This window comes from Numenius arquata, chromosome 6 (assembly GCF_964106895.1).
Source record: "Numenius arquata chromosome 6, bNumArq3.hap1.1, whole genome shotgun sequence".
Lineage (NCBI taxonomy): Eukaryota > Metazoa > Chordata > Aves > Charadriiformes > Scolopacidae > Numenius > Numenius arquata.
The window spans coordinates 65,810,300-65,830,121 of NC_133581.1; the positions used below are offsets into that span (position 1 = coordinate 65,810,300).

General features: G+C 44.9%; 1 protein-coding gene across 2 annotated transcripts in view; it reads right to left on the reverse strand.

The window, feature by feature from the left end:
• PELI2 (pellino E3 ubiquitin protein ligase family member 2) overlaps positions 1–14,092 on the reverse strand; it is a 73,153-nt gene extending 59,061 nt beyond the window's left edge. Inside the window, exon 1 of one of the 2 annotated variants that reach the window (XM_074149251.1) lies at positions 13,880–14,092. In XM_074149251.1, the coding sequence (XP_074005352.1) occupies positions 13,880–13,956 (77 nt within the window). In that variant the 5' untranslated portion in view covers positions 13,957–14,092. The remainder of the gene's footprint in view (positions 1–13,879) is intronic. The other variant, XM_074149250.1, reaches the window with a different exon arrangement.
• Positions 14,093–19,822: the final 5,730 nt, after the last annotated feature.

Sequence of the window (19,822 nt, forward strand, 5' to 3'; positions counted from 1 at the left end):
AAAAGTATGAGGCTGCTCAACTACATGGAACTTTATTTGCAATTCCCAAAACAAAGTTTCAGGCTGTGTTCAAAATGCCTCCCAAAAGCTGGTTTTCCATGAAAAGCAAACACTTGGAGTTATTCTTCTGGGACATCTTTTTCCACTGAAAAAGCAGAGATGAACTGATCCAAAGCAAAAGCACATATCACTACAAGACCTATGTTCTATACTGAGCACTTCATGAAGCAACACTTAATAACCAGATAACAACCAGAAAATTTTTCACCCCAAGGCACTGTGCTGACTTGCACATACAACACAACAAACATTTACTATACCGAAGTTTTCTTCACAAACACCTGTGACAGACCTTACTGTGGCCCAGGCTGCCACTACGGATACACCACTCTTCTACATCCAAATCTCTTCACCATAGTTAGCTGCAGTGCCCAAATGTTTGTGTCCATTCCCATTCTCTCAAAGTTGACATCCCACCATTACTGCAGGCAGTAGAGGTGAAGCAATCATAGTGACAAAGAGAACAATCAAAAAACAAGGAGTTTCATAAGCCACAGAACCAGCAAAGCATGATTTCCTCTGGGTACACGTCTTGCAGTGGGATTCCTTCTTTGTCTACTAAGGTGACATCTCCGATTGAAGCTTTTCCTCGGCGGTGAGGATCACAGTCACATGGATTCCCTGATGCCTAATGAGGCAGGGGTATGGGGGGCTCATTCATCTTGCAGACTCTCCTCAACAGAGCTCAAACTGCATTGCGAGGCTTCGGAATAAAATCAGTTCAATGACATACTTCATTTCCAGTTATAGACTACAGCCTCACCTGTCACTACATCTTTCAGTAAATCATGGAGTATTCGTCAGAGGCAGATGGAAAATGACTGGAATAGGAAGCTAATAGTGCCAGCAGAGTTGAGGATGTGGTGTCCTACAGCAAGACGACTGCCTAGACGGCCAAAAGCGGTAACTACCTCAGACATCTGGCTTCACTCCATCTGTTTGGGTCATCACCCCAAAAACCGACTACCGTGTTCTGCTCTTTAAAGTCTCAAAAGAGGCATCAGATGCTTAAACAGTTTATCCCACACCACCTCAATACTTCCAAGCAGTTCTCAAATTACCACAATCAGTTTGAAACAGGCACTTGTTCAGAACTTCTCTAGATTTTAACTGGGCTTAATTTATGCCAAGACAAACTGCACATCTGAACAGTCATTATTTGGACTTCTTTTTCTTCCAAAGCAAAGAAAGATAAAACAAACAGCAGATAATAAGAAGCTAAAAGATCCTGTCAAGTACTGCATGCTGTACTGCTTATTTTTTAATTTTGACAACAGCTGTCACATTCTGCATAGGCCTATACATCAAATAAAACTCCTCCAGAAAATGGGCAACAGCATATGTAAAACCTAGGAGTGGAGGAAAGAAGAAAATGAAAACTTTAGGTTTCATTTGAGGGAACCACTCTTTAGACTCAGTCATGAATATAGGTGAGAAGTTACCTTCATTTAAGTAAACAAGACTGCTTATAAATCACTTACACGAGCTTCTTCTAGTTCATGCACAAGTAAGAAGGGAGAGGGGACACAGAGATGAGAAAGTCACATTGCACATATGGTTTTAACAAACGAGTTGTTGCTTTTACAAATGAATACACTTATTTTCTGGGTATTAAAGAGCATCATACATGCTTATCTACCAATATTTTTTTGTAGTTTAACTCAGTAACTAAGTGTTTTGCTCCTTTGACCTATACATGACCAACTGATCTTTAACGTATTTCTCTAACTCTATATAGCACAAAGCATCACACTTTTACCATCTGACATATTCATAATAAATTTCATCAGTTCACAAAACAGAGACAGCTGGTTTTTCTCAACTGCCATCTCTGCCCAAAACTCACAGATCAGCCCATATTCTTTCTGGCTTGGGTCTGAATAGAATCTGCAACTGGAATGTAGCCAACCCCAAATCCAGTTCCTTCCTTCCTGCCTGCACTGACTACGAAATGCCCAGAGGAGAAAGAGCAAATCACTTCTGCCACAGAAAGATTTCCTTACTCTTTAACAAAGTACTATTTTACAATTGTTCTCCCTAGGCTGAGAGATTTCCAGTAGGTAAAGCCTTAATATAAACCAGTCTCCTCCAAGGAGTTTAAGCTGCAAACTAGTAATATATGATCAGAGGCCAATTTCTGAATTGAATTTAAAGTCACATTGCACATAATAAACTAGGAGGGCACACTGAGCTTGACTTAGACCCTGCTAATCACTTAAACCCTAGCTTTGCTTACAGAGGGAACTGTACTTTATATTTCGTAGTCTTCCTGCATCCTTACATGGAAAGGTATTTCCTATATTACACCAGCCTCTGTGTGCTGGAAACTCAAACCTTGCAATAAAACTAGATATATAGCAGGCAAGTACTGCAGCTGGAAATGTGATTGTGCAACCAAAGAGATAAGGCAGGGCTGAGCCAGCAATGTAACAGCAGTATTTTGTGCTCAAACACTGAAAGTAAGACACAGAACAAAAGTCAAAGTTAAGGCTTTTTTTGCTCTGACAGCAAGCAGACTGTGAAAATACTATAAACAATGGCTTATTTATCTCTCAAAAGCAAAAGGAAGAACATATTTACAGTTTTTGGGAAAACTCTGTCAAAGTCTTTAAATGGGTGGAGGGGCTCACTACCTAAAAGGGTTATTTCAGAAATGCTGTTGAATTGTGGGGAAAAATTGCAGTGCACATCCCTAAAAACAAACGAGTAGTTTGCAGTCTCTGCCCTGGCACCTTCAGCAAGACATCTCGCCTCAAGAAAAAAAATCTCACCACAGTCAGAAAGACTAAAGCACTGCAGCTTCCAGACACTGCCCATGGAGGCACATTCCTGTAACCTCTAGGAATGCTCATACAGTCCCAAGAGCAGCTGGCTTGCCAGTGGTGTTTAAAGGTGCCTCCTGCGTTTCAGACTTTTCATTAGTCCGGTGAAGACCAGTGAAAGACAGAAGAGGAGTAAAAAAAAAAAAATAAAAAAAATCACACAACTGAGTCCTCAACACAGGAAGGACATGGACCTGTTGGAACGGGTCCAGCGGAGGGCCGCGAAGATGATCAGAGGGATGGAGCACCTCCCCTATGAGGACAGGCTGAGAGAGCTGGGGTTGTTCAGCCTGGAGAAGAGAAGGCTCCGGGGAGACCTCATAGCAGCCTTCCAATATCTGAAGGGAGCCTACAGGAGAGCCGGAGAGGGACTCTTTGTCAGGAGATGTAGTGACAGGACAAGGGGTAACGGTTTTAAATTGGAAGAGGGGAGATTTAGATTAGATATTAGGAGGAAATTCTTTACTGTGAGGGTGGTAAAGCACTGGAACAGGTTGCCCAGGGAAGTTGTGGATGCCCCATCCCTGGAAGCGTTTAAGGCCAGGCTGGATGGGGCTTTGAGAAACCTGGTCTGGTGGGAGGTGTCCCTGCCCATGGCAGGGGGGTTGGAACTCGATGATCTTTAAGGTCCCTTCCAACTCTAACCATTCTATGATTCTATGATCTGTTTGGCTATTGCCAAACTGCCTTCTCCAGATTTCGCTCTGATGGAAGAAGTTACTCAGCTGCTCGTGTCAACCAAAGCTTGCCTCCTCATTGCCCTAAGACCAATTTGTTCAATTTGCTGGTAGTTTTTTGGCAAAACACATCAAGGTACTGACAGTCCATTTGATTAAATCTGGCAGAATGAGATTAGGGAACACTCTTACAAAGAAATCCTCTGTCTCCACTGCTGTTCTGTCAGAGCTGGTCCAGACCTGCAGCACTGCACTGAAACCTCTCACATCACACACATCGTTCTGGAAAAGGACTTCTGCCCACAGCCCATGACAAAAGGCCACACACTGAACTCATTAATTCAAAACCCATCCGCTGATGCACTGGTAAACTATTCCACTAAATTTTAAGATTCAGAAAGTAATTTAAAGTAGGTTTTACACATCTGTCAGCAGAAAGGTTAGGACAACTACAAGGTAATGAATCCTATCTAATCTGAAAGACTCCTCTCCGATGCCAAAATGATTTTGGAGTTTCACAGCTGTTTGCTCTCAGAGGTCAAGCATGGGCTAGGAGGAAGGCAGCTGGAACTACAGCAACATTTTGGTTCATTAGTCAATGTTCCATAAAAACCCACAGTCATTTGTGAGATACAGAACCCTGTCACAGGATGTGCAGGGAAGCAGGAACTGTACAGCTCTTGGTACCTTTCAACAGCTCGGTCTTTCCTCTCAAAGCAGGACACATGCACGCTACTCCTGTTTCAAAGGCTACGACTCCACCATTATTAAATCAGACATCAACAATCAAAATAAAGTCATGCTGTCGCACATGAAGAAATACAGCTGTGCTTATATCAAAGTTTCAGCCCATTAACTTCTGTGTCTAGACTAAACAGTTCTTTCACTCTTCCTAAAGGCACGTGCTAGAGAGTTTGCACATTTGGTCACCAGTTTATTTGTAATACACAAAAGGAGATTTAAGCTTTTATATGTTCCAATTTGCTTAGTTTACTTCCACACAGTGACTAATTGTCTTCACAGTCAGTACCACTTTGTCTTCATCCATGACAATCACATGCCTTAAGAGGATACACCTCCTAAGTCTGAAGCATTTTTGAATTGAACATTGAAGTTTGTTTAGGTATTACTAAAGCCATCCAGTTTGAAGAATAAAACTGTTCCGTGACAGTTTATGAACTTACTGGATTCTAAATTAAAGATAGCATATATATTCGATGCTGAAAAGTAATTTGAAAGCCTACTAAACGCATCACTACAGTTGAATATGAAGATTGCCTTCTCTCAGCTAGAAAGACTATTGCAACACTTCTCTTTTGTCCGCAATTCCTTGAACGTAAAGACGAAAAAGGAGAATTTTGCAACAACTGGGATCAGTTAACATTGCAATACTAAAGGAGAAGACAATAATGCTTCTCAGCCTCCCTTTTAACGTACTATGCACCAGCTATCTCTAATGTTCCTTGCCTGTCCCCACTCCTTTGGGGAGGCAGCACAGTAAACCGACATTTTAAGTTAGTATTTGTCTCACTGTGCAACTGGCTGCTTTTGTCTCTCTTTAATACAATTAGTTGCTACACAGTAAATGTAGCTGTATCATAGTTAATATAAGCAATAAATATGACAGATGAACATTAGGTCTTTATTGCCAAACATTTCATAAGGGCACGCGTTGCCTTCATACTATTCCCTAGCATAGGAAGCCTTCAGCTGCATTAGACTAGGAGCAGTCCTACATCTATAGTTCATCTCCCTTGAAGCATGCTAGTTTTACCTCCAGTGAGGTCAGGATAGGCAGTGTGCCCAAGTCCAATATTGAAGATGATACTGCTACATGGGGGGGAGGGGGGAAACCCAACCACCTAAAGTAAAACACTTGCAGAAGTACAAAACAGGGCTTGCTTACTTTCCCTCCCTACAGGAGAAACAAATTACTATTGATAGAAGCATGCCTAATAGGTCCTTCAGCAATCGGCACCTTCGTATCATGCCTAATCAAATTCAGCTCATCTCGGAACCACTTAGCTTTTAATAAAACAAACTCTTCAGCAGTGTAGATGTTGTCTGTATCCATTTTCACAACTGCTGTTTATAGTGTCTTTTGTCTATACGACATTTCTGTTGTGAAACAGAGGAAAGCTTTTAGCTGAATTATTCTCTCTTCACCGTGAGCTAATAACTGCTACTAGGAAGCTGTATGCGTGTTTTTGACTGACCACATCGGACTTTCTATTCCAGCCTTGAGAGAAATGAATAAGACTCCAGTGCAAAACAGCTGATACTTGCATATACCACTCAGAAGCCCCCTATAGTTAGGAACAGAAGCTATACTAATCAGAACAAGTAAAAGCTACACCTAGACAATGCCAGTCCAGTGATACCTGGTTCACATACCATTTATAACCCAACCACATTAAAAAGCCATATCCCTCCTGCCACACAGCCCCTCAGTAACAAGTTTTCAAAGACTGAATGTTTATATTACAACTGTTGAAGCTTCGCCATGCAAAGATTTCCTGTAGGGACCATCTTCTTGTATCTGAAGCGCTATTAACTCTAGCCAACCAGTGCTGTTTGTGGGAAGGACAGCAGGAAGATGTTCATTTTGAAGAGCCAGTCAAACACAAGGTTACTCATACTGCTGAACTCCCAGCACCACAATGCCTACCCAGACATTAAGAAAACCCCACAAACAGCTCACTGTCTGCTGCCCTTCCCCTTCCCTAGTCTTTTCTTTGGTTTTACATCGCATAGCCATAAGTGCACCCACTATACAGTCATTAACAGTACACAGATGTCATATTACAAGGTTAAATGTACGAGTCATCTCACAGAAGGGGCACATCTGGTCATCCACAGAGGATGCCCGATGGTGTCCCACAGCTGAAGAGCTGGGAGAGCACTGCTTCAGCTATTCCCACACACACCCCCACAGCACACAAACCTGCTGCTTTGGAAGCCCCTACCGCTCTTGACTTTACTATTTGCTTAATATGAGGACCAAGACCTATTCTAGGCCACCAAGTAATAGGATTAAAACAGTCTAATCCCAGACATTACTTACAGTTTGGGGGACCAGTTGGTAACTTCTCTGTCAAAGTCTGTGAATGATGCTACAATCTCAAGACCCAGTACTAACCTGCATAAAGCTGCACTGGTAGATGTCTAAAAAACACACGGTAAGGGAGGCGTAAAAAATGCTGAACTGCACCTCGTCAGGAGGGAAGCAGGTCATCTAAAAGAAAACATGGAGCTCTTCAACACAGTATTAGCATATGCAGGTAATAAAAGTGAAAAAATGCGAGGTCACCATTTCGTAATGTATTTATAAAACAAACAAGATGGGAAGTTTTGCCTTACAAGTCTTTCTGGAAGCAGGCATGCCCTCTATGCCAGGATTCCTCTTCCTGTCCCTCAAGGTTTAAGCTTGTGACAAGTCACATGCGAGCTTTTCAGTGGTGACCTTGGGCCAGAGTGAGAATAAACATAAGGGTATTTGTTGAAAAAAGGAAAAGCATCCTCAACACAAATCAAACAGTACAAACAGGACAGGATTTGACAGCACAAAGTACACCTGGAAACCAACTAGAGTTTCCGCTTGAAGCTGGGAGCTCAGACTGAATCCTCCTCTATTTCACTTGCCTTGCTGACCACAGGACAAATAAGTCACAACTATGACAGTGCAGAATAACCAAACACAACTCTAGATGACATCATGAGAAACACTCCTACTAAACATAAGGCAAGATGGCAACTGTACAACATGCTTCAGAAGGTTTCATACCTGTACTAGTCACAGATAATCAAGACAAATTCAGAAGCAAAGCATGTGCAGACAATACCAACAAGAAAAATGGCACAAGGCAACGGCTGGTTCAGCCTACCCAAACAGCTGTTGCCTACAGGCACGTCTATAGTATTTTGCAAACAGCTGTAAAACTTCTCTGCTGGCACTCTGAACTAACAAACCCTACCTTCAGCAAGGCATGTTGGCTCAGGCTCGGTGCCATACTACACTCATACAGCTTCTCATTAGCTTAGAGTACAGGAAAAGAAAGTTGCGTCTTCTCAAAGCATGGAGCTGATACGTGCTATCACTACTGAGGAATAAGGACTAAGCAAGTTAGAAAGCAGCAATAGCTCCAAAATAAATAGGTATAAACCAGACATAATTTAGTTTGAACTGGATAATAAAAAGTTCCTGACTTCTTAGGAAAAACCTGTTCTTGAGCAACCTTGTAATCACAGTTGAAAAACACCCTGCTGTTAAGATGGAGCATGAAATAGCTTAAGCACGATACTGCTTTCAGCAACGACAACAAAAAATCTTAACAGCCTAGAAAGTAATTTCTAGGTTTATACGCATATTTTAAAGTAGAACCAAGTGGACTTTGACCATATCTACTCATTTATAAATTTCATCTGAAAATGGAAAACTATGAATCCCTGATTCTGCCACAATAGGAAAGAAGCAGCTATTTGGTTCTACATGGGAAGTGCATCAGTCAAAGGCAACAGTCTTACATTTCTCAGACTTTGTTTACTCAGAGTAAACAGTCTGCTTCCCATACTTTAAGAAAAAAAATTAAGTCTTCCCCTTCTACATGTGTGACCTACTGCCTGCACATGCCAAAGGGATTACAGTTTAACTTCCAGAGTGCGATCAGTTTCCTTTTTATAACAAGCATTAAACATGCAGATGTTTGATACTCTCGCTTCAAAAAAATACAGATTTTAGCTTCTAGAGTTTGAAGTTTCTGTTCTCTGATTTTACATCGGTACCAACATGTTGTGAATAAAGTATACAGCTGGATACAAATCTGCACTCTGAGAAAGTCAAAAGTACTCCAAGGAATAGAATAGTTGCAGAGAACCAACTCGGGTATGTTTTCTTTCTTAGTTTAAATGAAGGAAAAGCTTTGCTCTGTCCAGCCATACACAAGCTTTCACTGAAACATTCACAAATGCTTCCTCAAATATAACCCTTTCTACTGTTTTTTTTCTACATTGCAGTTAATGTTCTATTCAGACACAATACTTCGGGTGTTTGATTAATCTACTTGCAAGCCCTGAACTGGCACTGATCACATATTCTCAATATGCAGCATATAAGATCCATCATAAACTAAGCACAAGATATAAAGGTCTCCAAGAAGCCACTGTCAATATCAAATAAAAAAAATAAATCAGTTTCTCCGGAACAGCAGCCTTCCAGCTATGACTGTTGAAGCAAATGACTCTCAGAGAGAATCATGACCTTGAAGGTATTTAACGGGTGGCTACCATTATTTGCTATAGACATTCCTTTAAATGAAGCCTAAACTACATTTTTAAATAAGGCTCAAAAGCAGAACCCGAATCATCTGAGCAGCTTCACCAATACTGAATATACATCATAAACAATAGTGAAACACATCATATAGTGCAAAAAATTACAGAATCATTAAACAAAGCCTCAGCTTGATACCAAACAGCAAATCCACATAAGTGCAACATATGTCCCCAGTTTAATGCCATAGCCAGGATGACCCTCCCTCTGCCTTCGGTCCATAAAAAGAAACAAACAGGTATCAAGGACAAGCAGAGATACCATATTGCATCAGCTTCTTTCTGAACTGCACAGCAAGAGATTAACAGAACAGTTCCATGAAAAGCCAAACAGATGAATTAAAAACTGGAAATATGCTTAAAAGTAGTAAACACTTCAGTAACTTTATTTAGTTCATCAAGGAGGAACTTTGATCTGTCAGAGAAAGGAGTCTAAAAATGAAGGTCCCTTCAGATTAACAGAGAGACATGTTTCAAATCTAAATTTGCTCCAAGTATAAAGTGGCCCATCACTTAGAACAACTTTGCAAAAGTTCCTGAGAATTTTATTACATTTTTTCAAAAGGTTAAATTTAAGCAGAAGTACAGCCTGTTTGTTCGAGGATGTCCAATGGTCCACATGAAACAAAGCTCATGTAACAATTCACAGTGGCTCCTTTGGGCACTGAAGCCTGTAAGTTAACAGACTCATTTATTTTAATAGTTGACTCTGGAAAATTTATACCTCAAATGTTGACAGCAATTTCAAAGTGACCACTGTAACAACACTGAGCAACAGCCCTTAGTTTTGCCTAGTTAGATAAAAAAATTGGTTAGATTCGCAAAATCCATTAAGTCTGTAAGACAAAGTCTTCCTCTGTTGAGGACACACCAGGCTGCACCTCCTAGCTAATGGAAGTCTGTGATTAGTAAGAAATACTACACTTACATGCACGCACCTATTAGAAATCCCATCCAAAACTCCTTAGAATTGGTTGCAATGTACCACACTGAAAGTATCTAATGTCAATAACAGAATCCTTCCATCACTAGAGAACTCAGCCTTTGACCAAAACTTAAGCTTCTCTGGTATTCCTCCTTCAACTTACATCATTTTAATCAAGGGACTTTTCTGATAAGTTAAATCTGCCCACTGACATTAATTATTGGAAAATTCTACTAAGATACATTGACGCAGTCAATGGGCAGAGAGATTTAACAGCAGCAGGCCACTGACACCTGCCTCCAGTGAAAACCACCCCACACAGCCAAGGACCAGCACCACAAGACAAAGCCACGCTGGCCTGAATGCCCTTACGCCAGAATAAATTCTTCAGAGTATGATTCAAAGCTGGGGGGAAAGGGAGTGCTAGGAGAAAGGGGACAGGACATACACCTCAAGACACTAACCAGATACCAGACAAATCAAATGAATAACACTGACAAACGACATACTAATACCATGACACTCTATTCAGATACACATTACTGCATTCAATATCTCCTTCAAAACTCCCTCCAGCCCCATGCTCCAAGAAATATACAATGGGTCATTACTTTGACAGAACTTCAAATACAGCTTTTTTTTCCTCTTTTTTTTCCTAAAAAAATTAGAATATGAATGTTTCTGCTTCACCAAGAAATCCATAGCCTTTTGTGAACAGATGATGCTCTGAGCAGATGTACACAATCAGATTCCACAAGCAGATTCACAATCAGCAGATGATCTCTTCTTTACCAGCCATCTTGACCTGTCTGGCTTGATTTACATAAACTGTTTTTATTCACTACAACATTGATTATGTAAACCTCCACAAAATCTTAACCAAACATGCACTGCCACATCACTGACAGAAAACACGTAACAGACTACTGGGAGAAGGTTATTAGAAATATATTTGCTGCAATGACTGACTTCAAATGCCTTAGGCTTTACCCTCTGATCACATTATGCACAGACAAGCAATCACAACTATTGCGAGACAATACAGGAACATGTTCCGGTGGGAGAACTACCTACTGCCAAAAGAACGCCTTCCCCTTGATTTAAAGGTCAAGTATAGAACAACCCTACTTTAATACTGCTAAGAGAGAAAAAACAAAAGATAAAGGGAAAGTTTTGTCATCTTAAAAACAAGACTCTCAGCAGTTTGCCAGGTATGCCAATTCCTTGTTCATGATCCTTTTCACCACCCAATTTAAAAGGCTCACAGCTCAAGACAGAAGTCATTCATCAACATCACAATCAATGTTTTTTTTTAAAAAAAAAAAAAAAAAAAAAATCAAACCCAAAAAACCACACAGTATCCCAAAAGAACTTTTTTTTTTTAAAAAAAAATCTAGCTGTGAGGTCACTCTATCAATATTAATCAAGCAGTTGGAACAAGAGCTGCAATGCTATGATTCTGTGGTTCACAGGTCTCAGTTTCACTATGGAGAGGAGATTTAATTGTCTTATTTAAATAGAACTTCAGATTTCAAGATTTTAATAAGAAACAGGCACTAAGAAATTGGTTTTTTTAGAATACTGAACAGATGCTTAAACTGTTCCAAGAGTTCCTAGTCACAAATGTTGAGTCACCAAAGAAAGATATGTTTGCATTATTTATGGCACTACATATAACATTTAAGACATCTCTGACAGGAAATGCAGTAATCAACTCCTGAAGCGTCAAATGGATCTTAAAACCCCAATCTATCTCCAGTTGAAAAAAAGGAAATCGTAATTACTGAAGTCATGGCATTTCCTGGACTGCTTCCATCACGTCTACCTACTTCCACATCACATCCACCAAGCACATGGTGTCACTAAGCTGTGACAGCCAATGCCCTATTGTTTCAGTGCAGCCTACAGAGACAGACTGACCAGGGAGCTTCAGCTGCCCGTTTGCAGGCTTCTTGTTCACGATTCTACTACAAGGACAAGAGGATTTGTTTGCTTTTTAGTACGTATAACACTCAGATGACATAACCTCAGTAGCTTTAGAGAACAGCTGATACTCAAACAAAACCTAAACTCAGTCATAGAAAGTTTATTTAAATTTTATTGGCATGTTTCAACACACAGCAGTGAAGATCAAGACCTCTGGCAGAACCGATAAGCTGAGATCAATGCATTTCCATATTAAAGGAAAAGCACACCAGACTTTGCTAGGTTAAGATCAGAGCCAAAACATTTCATACTTCTGTACTTTCAACTGCTGCTAAAAATAGTAAAGCAACAGAAAGGAAAATGCTTCCAGCTGTGCACAAAAAGCCTCTGCAGCACAACATCAATTTATGCACTGTAATTTAATTAAAGATTCAACATTATACTATGACTGTATTGTTAGAGACAGTATTGCACAGCTGAGGTTACCCTCTGTTTCCACAATTGAAACAGCAAGAACGCTTCTTTATTAGATTTATCTCGATATGGATACTTCTCCAAAATCAAGTTACTCAACTTCAATTCAAGTCTTTCAAGTGCCAGTTATGCCATGTTCGTGGTAATAGCTGTATTTTATTCCATGGTAACTGTATCTTGACCTAGTCTCGTGATAAGAAGCATTTAGCATCCCTTAAGGAAAAAAGGTATGCCATTGGACACACGAGTACCCAGTCTTGACCGCTCTTTTTATTTGCTCCTAGCGATTCAAACAGTTATTCTGTGGAGGTGAACACAGTGCTTTATGAAACGAGTTGACCAAAACAACAACAACAAAAAAAAAATCCCTAACAAACCAGAATAAGGTTTTCTACGACCTTGCAGCAAATATGTAACAGATTCTGGGGGAGGCTGAATTACGCAGCAAGGCTGTAACTGTTCTGCTTCACGGCTGGCTTGAAACCTTTCTATTGTATTTATTACTAAAAATTATTCCATTAACCATATGTTTCTACATATTAAACTATCAAAATTAAGCATATCTTATAAGGTTCACACGGGCTCTCAGCAAGCATGGCTTAGATGCTTCTCCCTCATCTGCTTCTACGGCGTTCAGCAGAAAGGCTTCAAGCTTTAACAGCAGGGCAAGAACATAATACCAAGCGGATTACTTTAAGATCCGTATCAAGCTGAGAAAATAAACATTTCCACCACGAATCTGAATATAAGTGCTTCACCCTCCTCCTTCCTCCTCCCCCCGCCACCACCCCCCCACTCCCCCCCCCCCCCCCCCCGCCTCTCCTCCTCATTCCAAAGTCATCTCCCCTGCAATCTGCACGGCGGAGGACGAGGGGAGAAGCCGCCAGGGAGAGCTCGGCAGGCGGCGGGGACGGGAGCGCTCCTGGTTCGCACCTGCCGGCGGCACCGGCGGAAGGAGGGGGGCCGGCCTCTCCCCGCCAGACTCCGCACCCCACCGCCACCCCGCACACAAAGTTTCTTTCCCCGCGGTCACGGTCACCCCAGGCCGCCCTTCCCCGACTCCAACGCGGCGGGGGCGAGAGGCGACAGCAGCGCCCCGGCGGGAAAGGCGGGAAGCGGCGCGCGACCCCCCCCCCCACACACACACTTCCCCGCGCCGGGTCTCGCGCCTCCGAGCGTTACCTCAGGCGGCCCTGAGGGGACGTGGGAGCCCCCCGGTCCCACCGCCGCTCCCCCCCCCCCGCCTCAGGACGGGTCTCCTCCGCTTCAGAACGGGCCCTGCCGCTGCCTCAGGACGGGTCTCCCCGTGCTGGTCCAGCCTCAGGACGGGCCCCGCAGCCGCTTCTCCCTCACAACAGGACGGGTCCGTCCCCCCGTCCCCCCCCACCTCAGAACGGGCCCCCACCGCTGCCCGTCGCCTCAGAACGGACCCCGCCGTCCCCTAAGGATGGGGCCCCCTCCACCGCTTCCCCCCTGCCTCAGAATGGGGTCCCCCCGCCGCCGCTTCAGGACGGGTCTCCCCCCGCCTCAGAACGGGGTTCTTCCCGCTAGTCCCCCCGCCTCAACACGGGTCCCCCACACTGTCCGTCCCCCCCCCCCCCCGCCTCAGGACAGGCACCCCTCCGCCGCCGCCGCGCTCCCCCCCGCCGCCGCTCCACAGCGCTCACCCCAGCACCACCAGCTCCCCGTACTTGACGGGCTCCTTGTTGGGCGCGCAGTGCTCCTCTTGGCTGGGGGAAAACATGGGGGCCGCCGCGAAAGTCACCCCCCGCCCCGTCCGCTACAGTCCCATCCGCCGCTGGTGGGGGGGGGGGGGGGGGGGGCGGGGAAGGAACCGGGGACGCTGCGTCCCGACCGGGCTCCGCGCTGCGCCCCGCACTGAGCCGGCGGCCGCCCGACAACGGGCACTACACCCGGGGGTGGGGGGAGCGAGGGGCGGAACGCCCTGGGGGCCGTACCAACTCGCCGCGGCGGGGGGGCGGGGGGAGCGAAGCGGAGCTCTTCCCGCCCCCCCCCACCCCGACCCGGCCACGGGTGACCACGCCCCCTCCCGCTCCCATTCAGGGCCCGCGGGAGGGGGCGGGGCTCCGCGCCGCTGCGCTCCGCCCCCGTCTTAGCACACACACCCCCCTCCGCCCTCAAGTGGTACGGCCCCGCTGTGTTATGTAAACATAGAGTAAAGGGGACGGGGCCGCCCTTAAAGGGGCCGCGCTCCGGCGGGCGGAGCAGGGGGCGGGGCCGGACGACACGCGCCTTGGGGCGGGGGGGAGGGGGGTATCCCCCAGGGGTCCCGACCGCCGTGGGGGGTGGTGGTTCACCTAGGTCACCTGCCGGGGGGGTCCTGGGTTCCAGATCACCTGGTGCGACTGAATAACCGTGTAGGGTTCTAGATCACCTTCTGGTGTCTAGGTGCCGGGGGTGGGGGAGGAGGGTCTTTAGACCCACACCTGCCCTGGAGGCCTGGTTCTAGATCATCTGGGGGTCTGGGGCAACTCCTGTCTGGCCCGGGGGTTCTAGATCACCTCGGGGTTCTAGATCACCTGCAGGGGCTTCCTGCCTGGAAGGGTGGTTCTGGTCCACCTGCAGCTGGGGGAGGGAGGGGGCTCTAGATCACTGTAGTACTCTGGGTTCCCTTCAGGGAGCTCTTAGTTCACCTCCTGCCCCAGAGGAAGGGGGGTTCAGACCGCTATCCACCTCCTACACCTTCCCTACGGTCTCCGGTACAGCGGTCTCGAGCAATGAGGCCACCATCAGCTTCTGTGCTTGTGGCTGAGGAATGGCTGCTCTTGGGTCTCTCATCCCTAGATGAGGAAGAAGCTATGGAGCCCACCTTCCAGCTGCTCTCCAGTGTCTTCTTCTGAGACTGCAGAAATGCCCGCTCACCTTTGTTCTTTACAAGATCTTCACAAAGCCACCGCTTTTCAGTGCTCTAACTTATCTCTCCAGGCATGATTGCCATCCCCAGCATCGCAGGTCTGCTCCGAATCTGGGCCAGGGCTTCTTTATTCCTTCAAAAAACTTACTTTCCAAAAAGAAAAATGGAAAAAGTCTGGAGTAAAAGCAGGTAACTGTTGTATTCCCAAGGCCGCAGTCCCCACCTGAAAGCCCACAGCCCTGGCAGGGCTCAAGCACAAACACGTTTTCACTCCATTTCTGACAAATTTGGGGGAGAGAAGTCATTATGGCAAAGAATTGGTGGGCAGATGGGTGCCCAGACGCCAATGCAAAACCTAAAAAGGGCTAAAAAGGCGGGGGGGGGGGTGCAAAAAACCCCCAAAGCCCCAACTTTTTACAGCAACTTCCAAGGACTTCTCCTCATCCCGCTGCTGCCTCCGTGTCTCCACCGCCGCCTCCTCTGCTCGGAGTTTGATTTCCTTGCTCCTCCGTACCCGGCGCAAGCACAAAACCAACAAAGATTAGCTCGACATCGATCCGCGTTGAGGATGGAAATTCTCATTAGCTGCTGTTTGAGGTCTCCGGCCTGGCAGCCCGTTAACAAAGACAAAAGTAATTGCAGCAGCTACCGCACTGCTCCTGGCCTTCACCGAAAAGCATCCCCCGGGCCGGCACAGTCAGACTCAGGATTGAGCCCTGCTCCTCCTGCCGAAAGCTTTCCCTTTGCCTGAAATTGTATTTAGCTATTAATTTTCCCAGTAATGTTATTTTTCTGTCGTTTCTGGTGAAGAGGTGAAATGGAAAAACCCAGCCAATCTCGCAGGGCTGCAAAATGGAGATCTTCCCAGGGGCTGTGTGTGAAGAAGACAAGATTTTATTAAAGACAGAGAGCTGAATTATTACAGATTTATCTTCTTTATTGCCCTAACAAAATAGAAAAGAAAGCTGGGCTGTAAGTCACTGTCAAAGAAAACAAATACGGCCCCGAAAACAGTGTGAAAAACAAACCTCCTGGCTGCATCCTCTTCAACTTCTCCCATTTCTCCTCCCGACAGCAAGACCTTCGCGGCAGCTTGGCTTTCGCACGGCATAAACACACTTCAATCCTCTTCCAAAAAACACTCCCAAAACAGCTCAGCTCTGCTGGGTTTCCCCTAAGTCCGACCTCCCATTAACGTGGCTGGATTTACAGCATCTTCTGCTGCTCCCCCAGCCCTGCGCAGGGAAGGACCTTCGAGATCTGCTTTTGCCCCTTTTTCCCCGCTTTCTCATTTTCTAACACTACGCTTTTTGGAGAACAGGGAGAAGTTGCACAGAGCCTTGCACATGAGGCTGGTAACTGCAAGGCTCTGTGCCCTTGTGCCAAGCCTGCACACTTCTTTTCAGCGTGCAAACCAGCGCATTTGCTGTATTTAAATACAGAAATTAATTACAGAAAATGTGCTGGTTTGCATCGCTGAAAAAAAATATTAAATACAGAAAATAGACTGGTTTGCATTGCTGAAAAATAAATGTGCAGGCCGGGAAAAAAGAGCCTGGAGGGATTGAATGGGGAATATTTACATCCGATGGATTTGTAGGAGGTGGATGAGCCACTGGGCTGGGGAGGCACCTGCCCACCATGTACCTGTGGTGCAAGACAAAGTGACAAATGGGTTCGGAGGAGGCCACGAAGATGATCCAAAGGCTGGAGCCTCTCTGCTGTGAGGACAGGCTGAGAGAGTTGGGGGATTCAGCCTGGAGAAGAGAAGGCTCCGGGGAGACCTTAGAGCCCCTTCCAGTCCCTAAAGGAGCTCCAGGAAAGCTGGGGAGGGACTCTTGATCAGGGAGGGGAGCCACAGGATGAGGGGTAATGGGTTTAAACTGAAAGAAGGAAGTTTTAGACTGGATATAAGGAAGAATTTTTTTACACTGAGGGTGGTGAGACGCTGGCCCAGGTTGCCCAGAGATGTGGTAGATGCCCCATCCCTGGAAACACTCAAGGTCAGGTTGGATGGGGCTCTGAGCAACCTGGTCTAGTTGAAGATGTCCTTGCTCATTGCAGGGGGGTTGGACTAGATGGCCTTTGAAGGTCCCTTCCAACCCAAGATATTCTATGGTTCTATGAATTTCCAAGGACCTATTGCTCCCAGCGCTGGAAACCTGCTTTTAATTTTTTAAATTTTTAATTTTTGACGAATGCAGTGGAGCCAGGAGGAGGGAGCAGCTTTGCTGTACGTCACACATCTCCCCGTCTCACACAGATCGCAGCCCTGAGTCCCAGTACTGCTGTTTCCTCCAGCTCCAAAAATTCCTTTTGCAACTGGTGCAAGCAACACTTGGCTGGCATTTTCCCCCAAACCCATTGAAATTATTGAGAAATGTACCCACAGCTGCATTCCGTTGTTTTTCAACTCAAAATGCCTTGCAGTCTGGGATTCGGGATGGCTTGGCATGGCCCCTTGGGGAGGTTTGGTTGTTTTACCCCTGGAAGTGGGGATGGCAGATAACTTGGAGCTCATTCCCGGCGGCATCGGCACTGCGAGAGGGAGTTTGCTCCCAGGTTGAGCACGAGCAGCTGCCTGGCTGGAAGGAGGGATATCCAGCCGAGCCAGAAGAGCATTAAAATCAGTGTTCGAAAAAATCCCAAACATGAAGAAATAGTACATGCCCATTTATTTTTAAAATGTAATAAAAAGTTATTTTAAATGCAGGAAGATTAATAAGGCTCTAATTCAGCAAAGTACTTACAGATGTGCTGGACTCCGAGTAAGTATTTCAGCAGCGCTTTTTATGAATCAAGGCTTAGGGACCGAGCTTGAACTATAAAGTAAGTATGGAAAGATGTTAAATAGCCCTCACATCGTACCTGCAGCTTACACTGCACATAAAGCTCAGGGTACATGGGTTTGGTGCATGAATAGGGATAAAAGTTTCCATTCCCAGCTCTATATTATTGCCTTTAATAGAAAGGTTTCCAGGAGCAGGATGAGGTGTATGTTCAACCATCGGTGCAGATGATTGAGGCTGGGAAAGTTGATCTCTTTGGTGCTCCAGGGTGGCAAATAAACTCCAGGACAGGACAAAAACTGTCTCAGCTCCAAGGTTGGGATCAACCAGGTATCACCTGGGTGGGTGAGACCTCTCAGGCTGGAAAGTCCCCAGCTTGCAGGTCACTGAGGCTTTCAAGCAGCCACTGACTGGAAGCAGCAGCAGAAGAAAGAGCTGTAGATATTTTAAAATTAGGTTTGATAAATATACTACAGGAAAAATACAATGTGATTGCTCATAATGATGCAATACTAAGCTTAGCATGTTTTGGCGACCCTTTCAGTCCCATGTTTCAGGCGTTTAGTGCCTAACATAGCTTGGGCTACAATAGGTTTGCTTTCTTTTACAACATTTGGGAAGCTGTCTATGTGCTTTGGACATGCTATTGTCTTAATTTTCCATCAAGCCATGTAATGGTCTTGATTCGAAATAACACCTACAATTTAGAAACGGGACTTCTATTTAGTTTGAAATGTAAGAGCTAAAAGGATAAAATACTTTCAAGTATCAAAGTACCAGCTTAAAGATACATTACAGGCTCCAGCTTAACATGTAACACTCCTTAATAAAGGCCCTAAAGGAATTTTTTAAGAGCAGAGAAGTAGCAGAGTGAAGAAGACTATTAGGAACAAAAAAAGAGAGCCATCGAGGTGCTACATTTAAATGAGGAAAACAGAATAGAGCATAAACACTGGCAAATATAAAACCAAAATAAGGCAAGTGAAAAAGATAACTGCAGAACAATTTGCCAGAGGCATAAAAATGCAAGTGAAAACATAAAACAGACAGAAAGTCTACCTGGAACTCTCTGGGGCTGGCAGGTAATGGAAGTGTGAAAGGTCCTGGGTGAAATAAAACCCTGGTGGGTCGGGTAAATGAGCCCCCCAGGTGTTTGCAGTGGGAGGGGGGGCTGGAAACTCCCACAGCAAAAACCTCTCTATCTGGAATGGGTCTGATGAACTTCTTAAATACAAGTGTCACCAACAGAGATTTGGGAAGAAACAGGTAAATTGTGAGAGAAACATATTGTGAGGGTGAGATGTCACTGGCCCAGGACTTGTAAAGAGATTCAAATATAATTATGTGAATAATTAACAGTGTTTGTCCACAGCAGATGGGAAATGGCAAACTTGACACCGGTTTCTGAAGAGGCAAGCTTAAGAGCTGCGACCCAGTTGGTCTGATCAATAGGCAAATTAGGCGAAAACACAATAAAGTATAGGTAAATATGGATACATAGGGATGCACTTAGCAGATCTGATACACCAGAGAAAGGGCAACAGAAAAAAGTCAAAGTTTATAATGCACTCACATCCTTTGAAGAACTCGGTGAATGTGATGAGGGGGATTGGATGTGTATCACCTACCTGGGTCTCATGAAAGCTTTGCCACCGTAAGAGCTGTCAAAGCAATAAAAGTAGCATGAGATAAAGAAAGGGCTTCATGGATTAGCAGCTGACTAGAAAAGAAAGCAGAGGCTAGAGACAGGCTCTCATTTTCCCAGTGGGGAGAGGCTGTTGCCAGGGTTTGGTGATGGTGGTGGTGGTGTGGGGCCCTGGCCAGGCAGCTGGCTCGTAACGAGAAAGTTTGCTGAGAAGCCAAAAATTTTAAATCTGACTGCAAAGAGTTATAGAAGGACCCAGCAAGAAAATGTCCAAGTAAAGTACATAAGAGAAGATGACCTT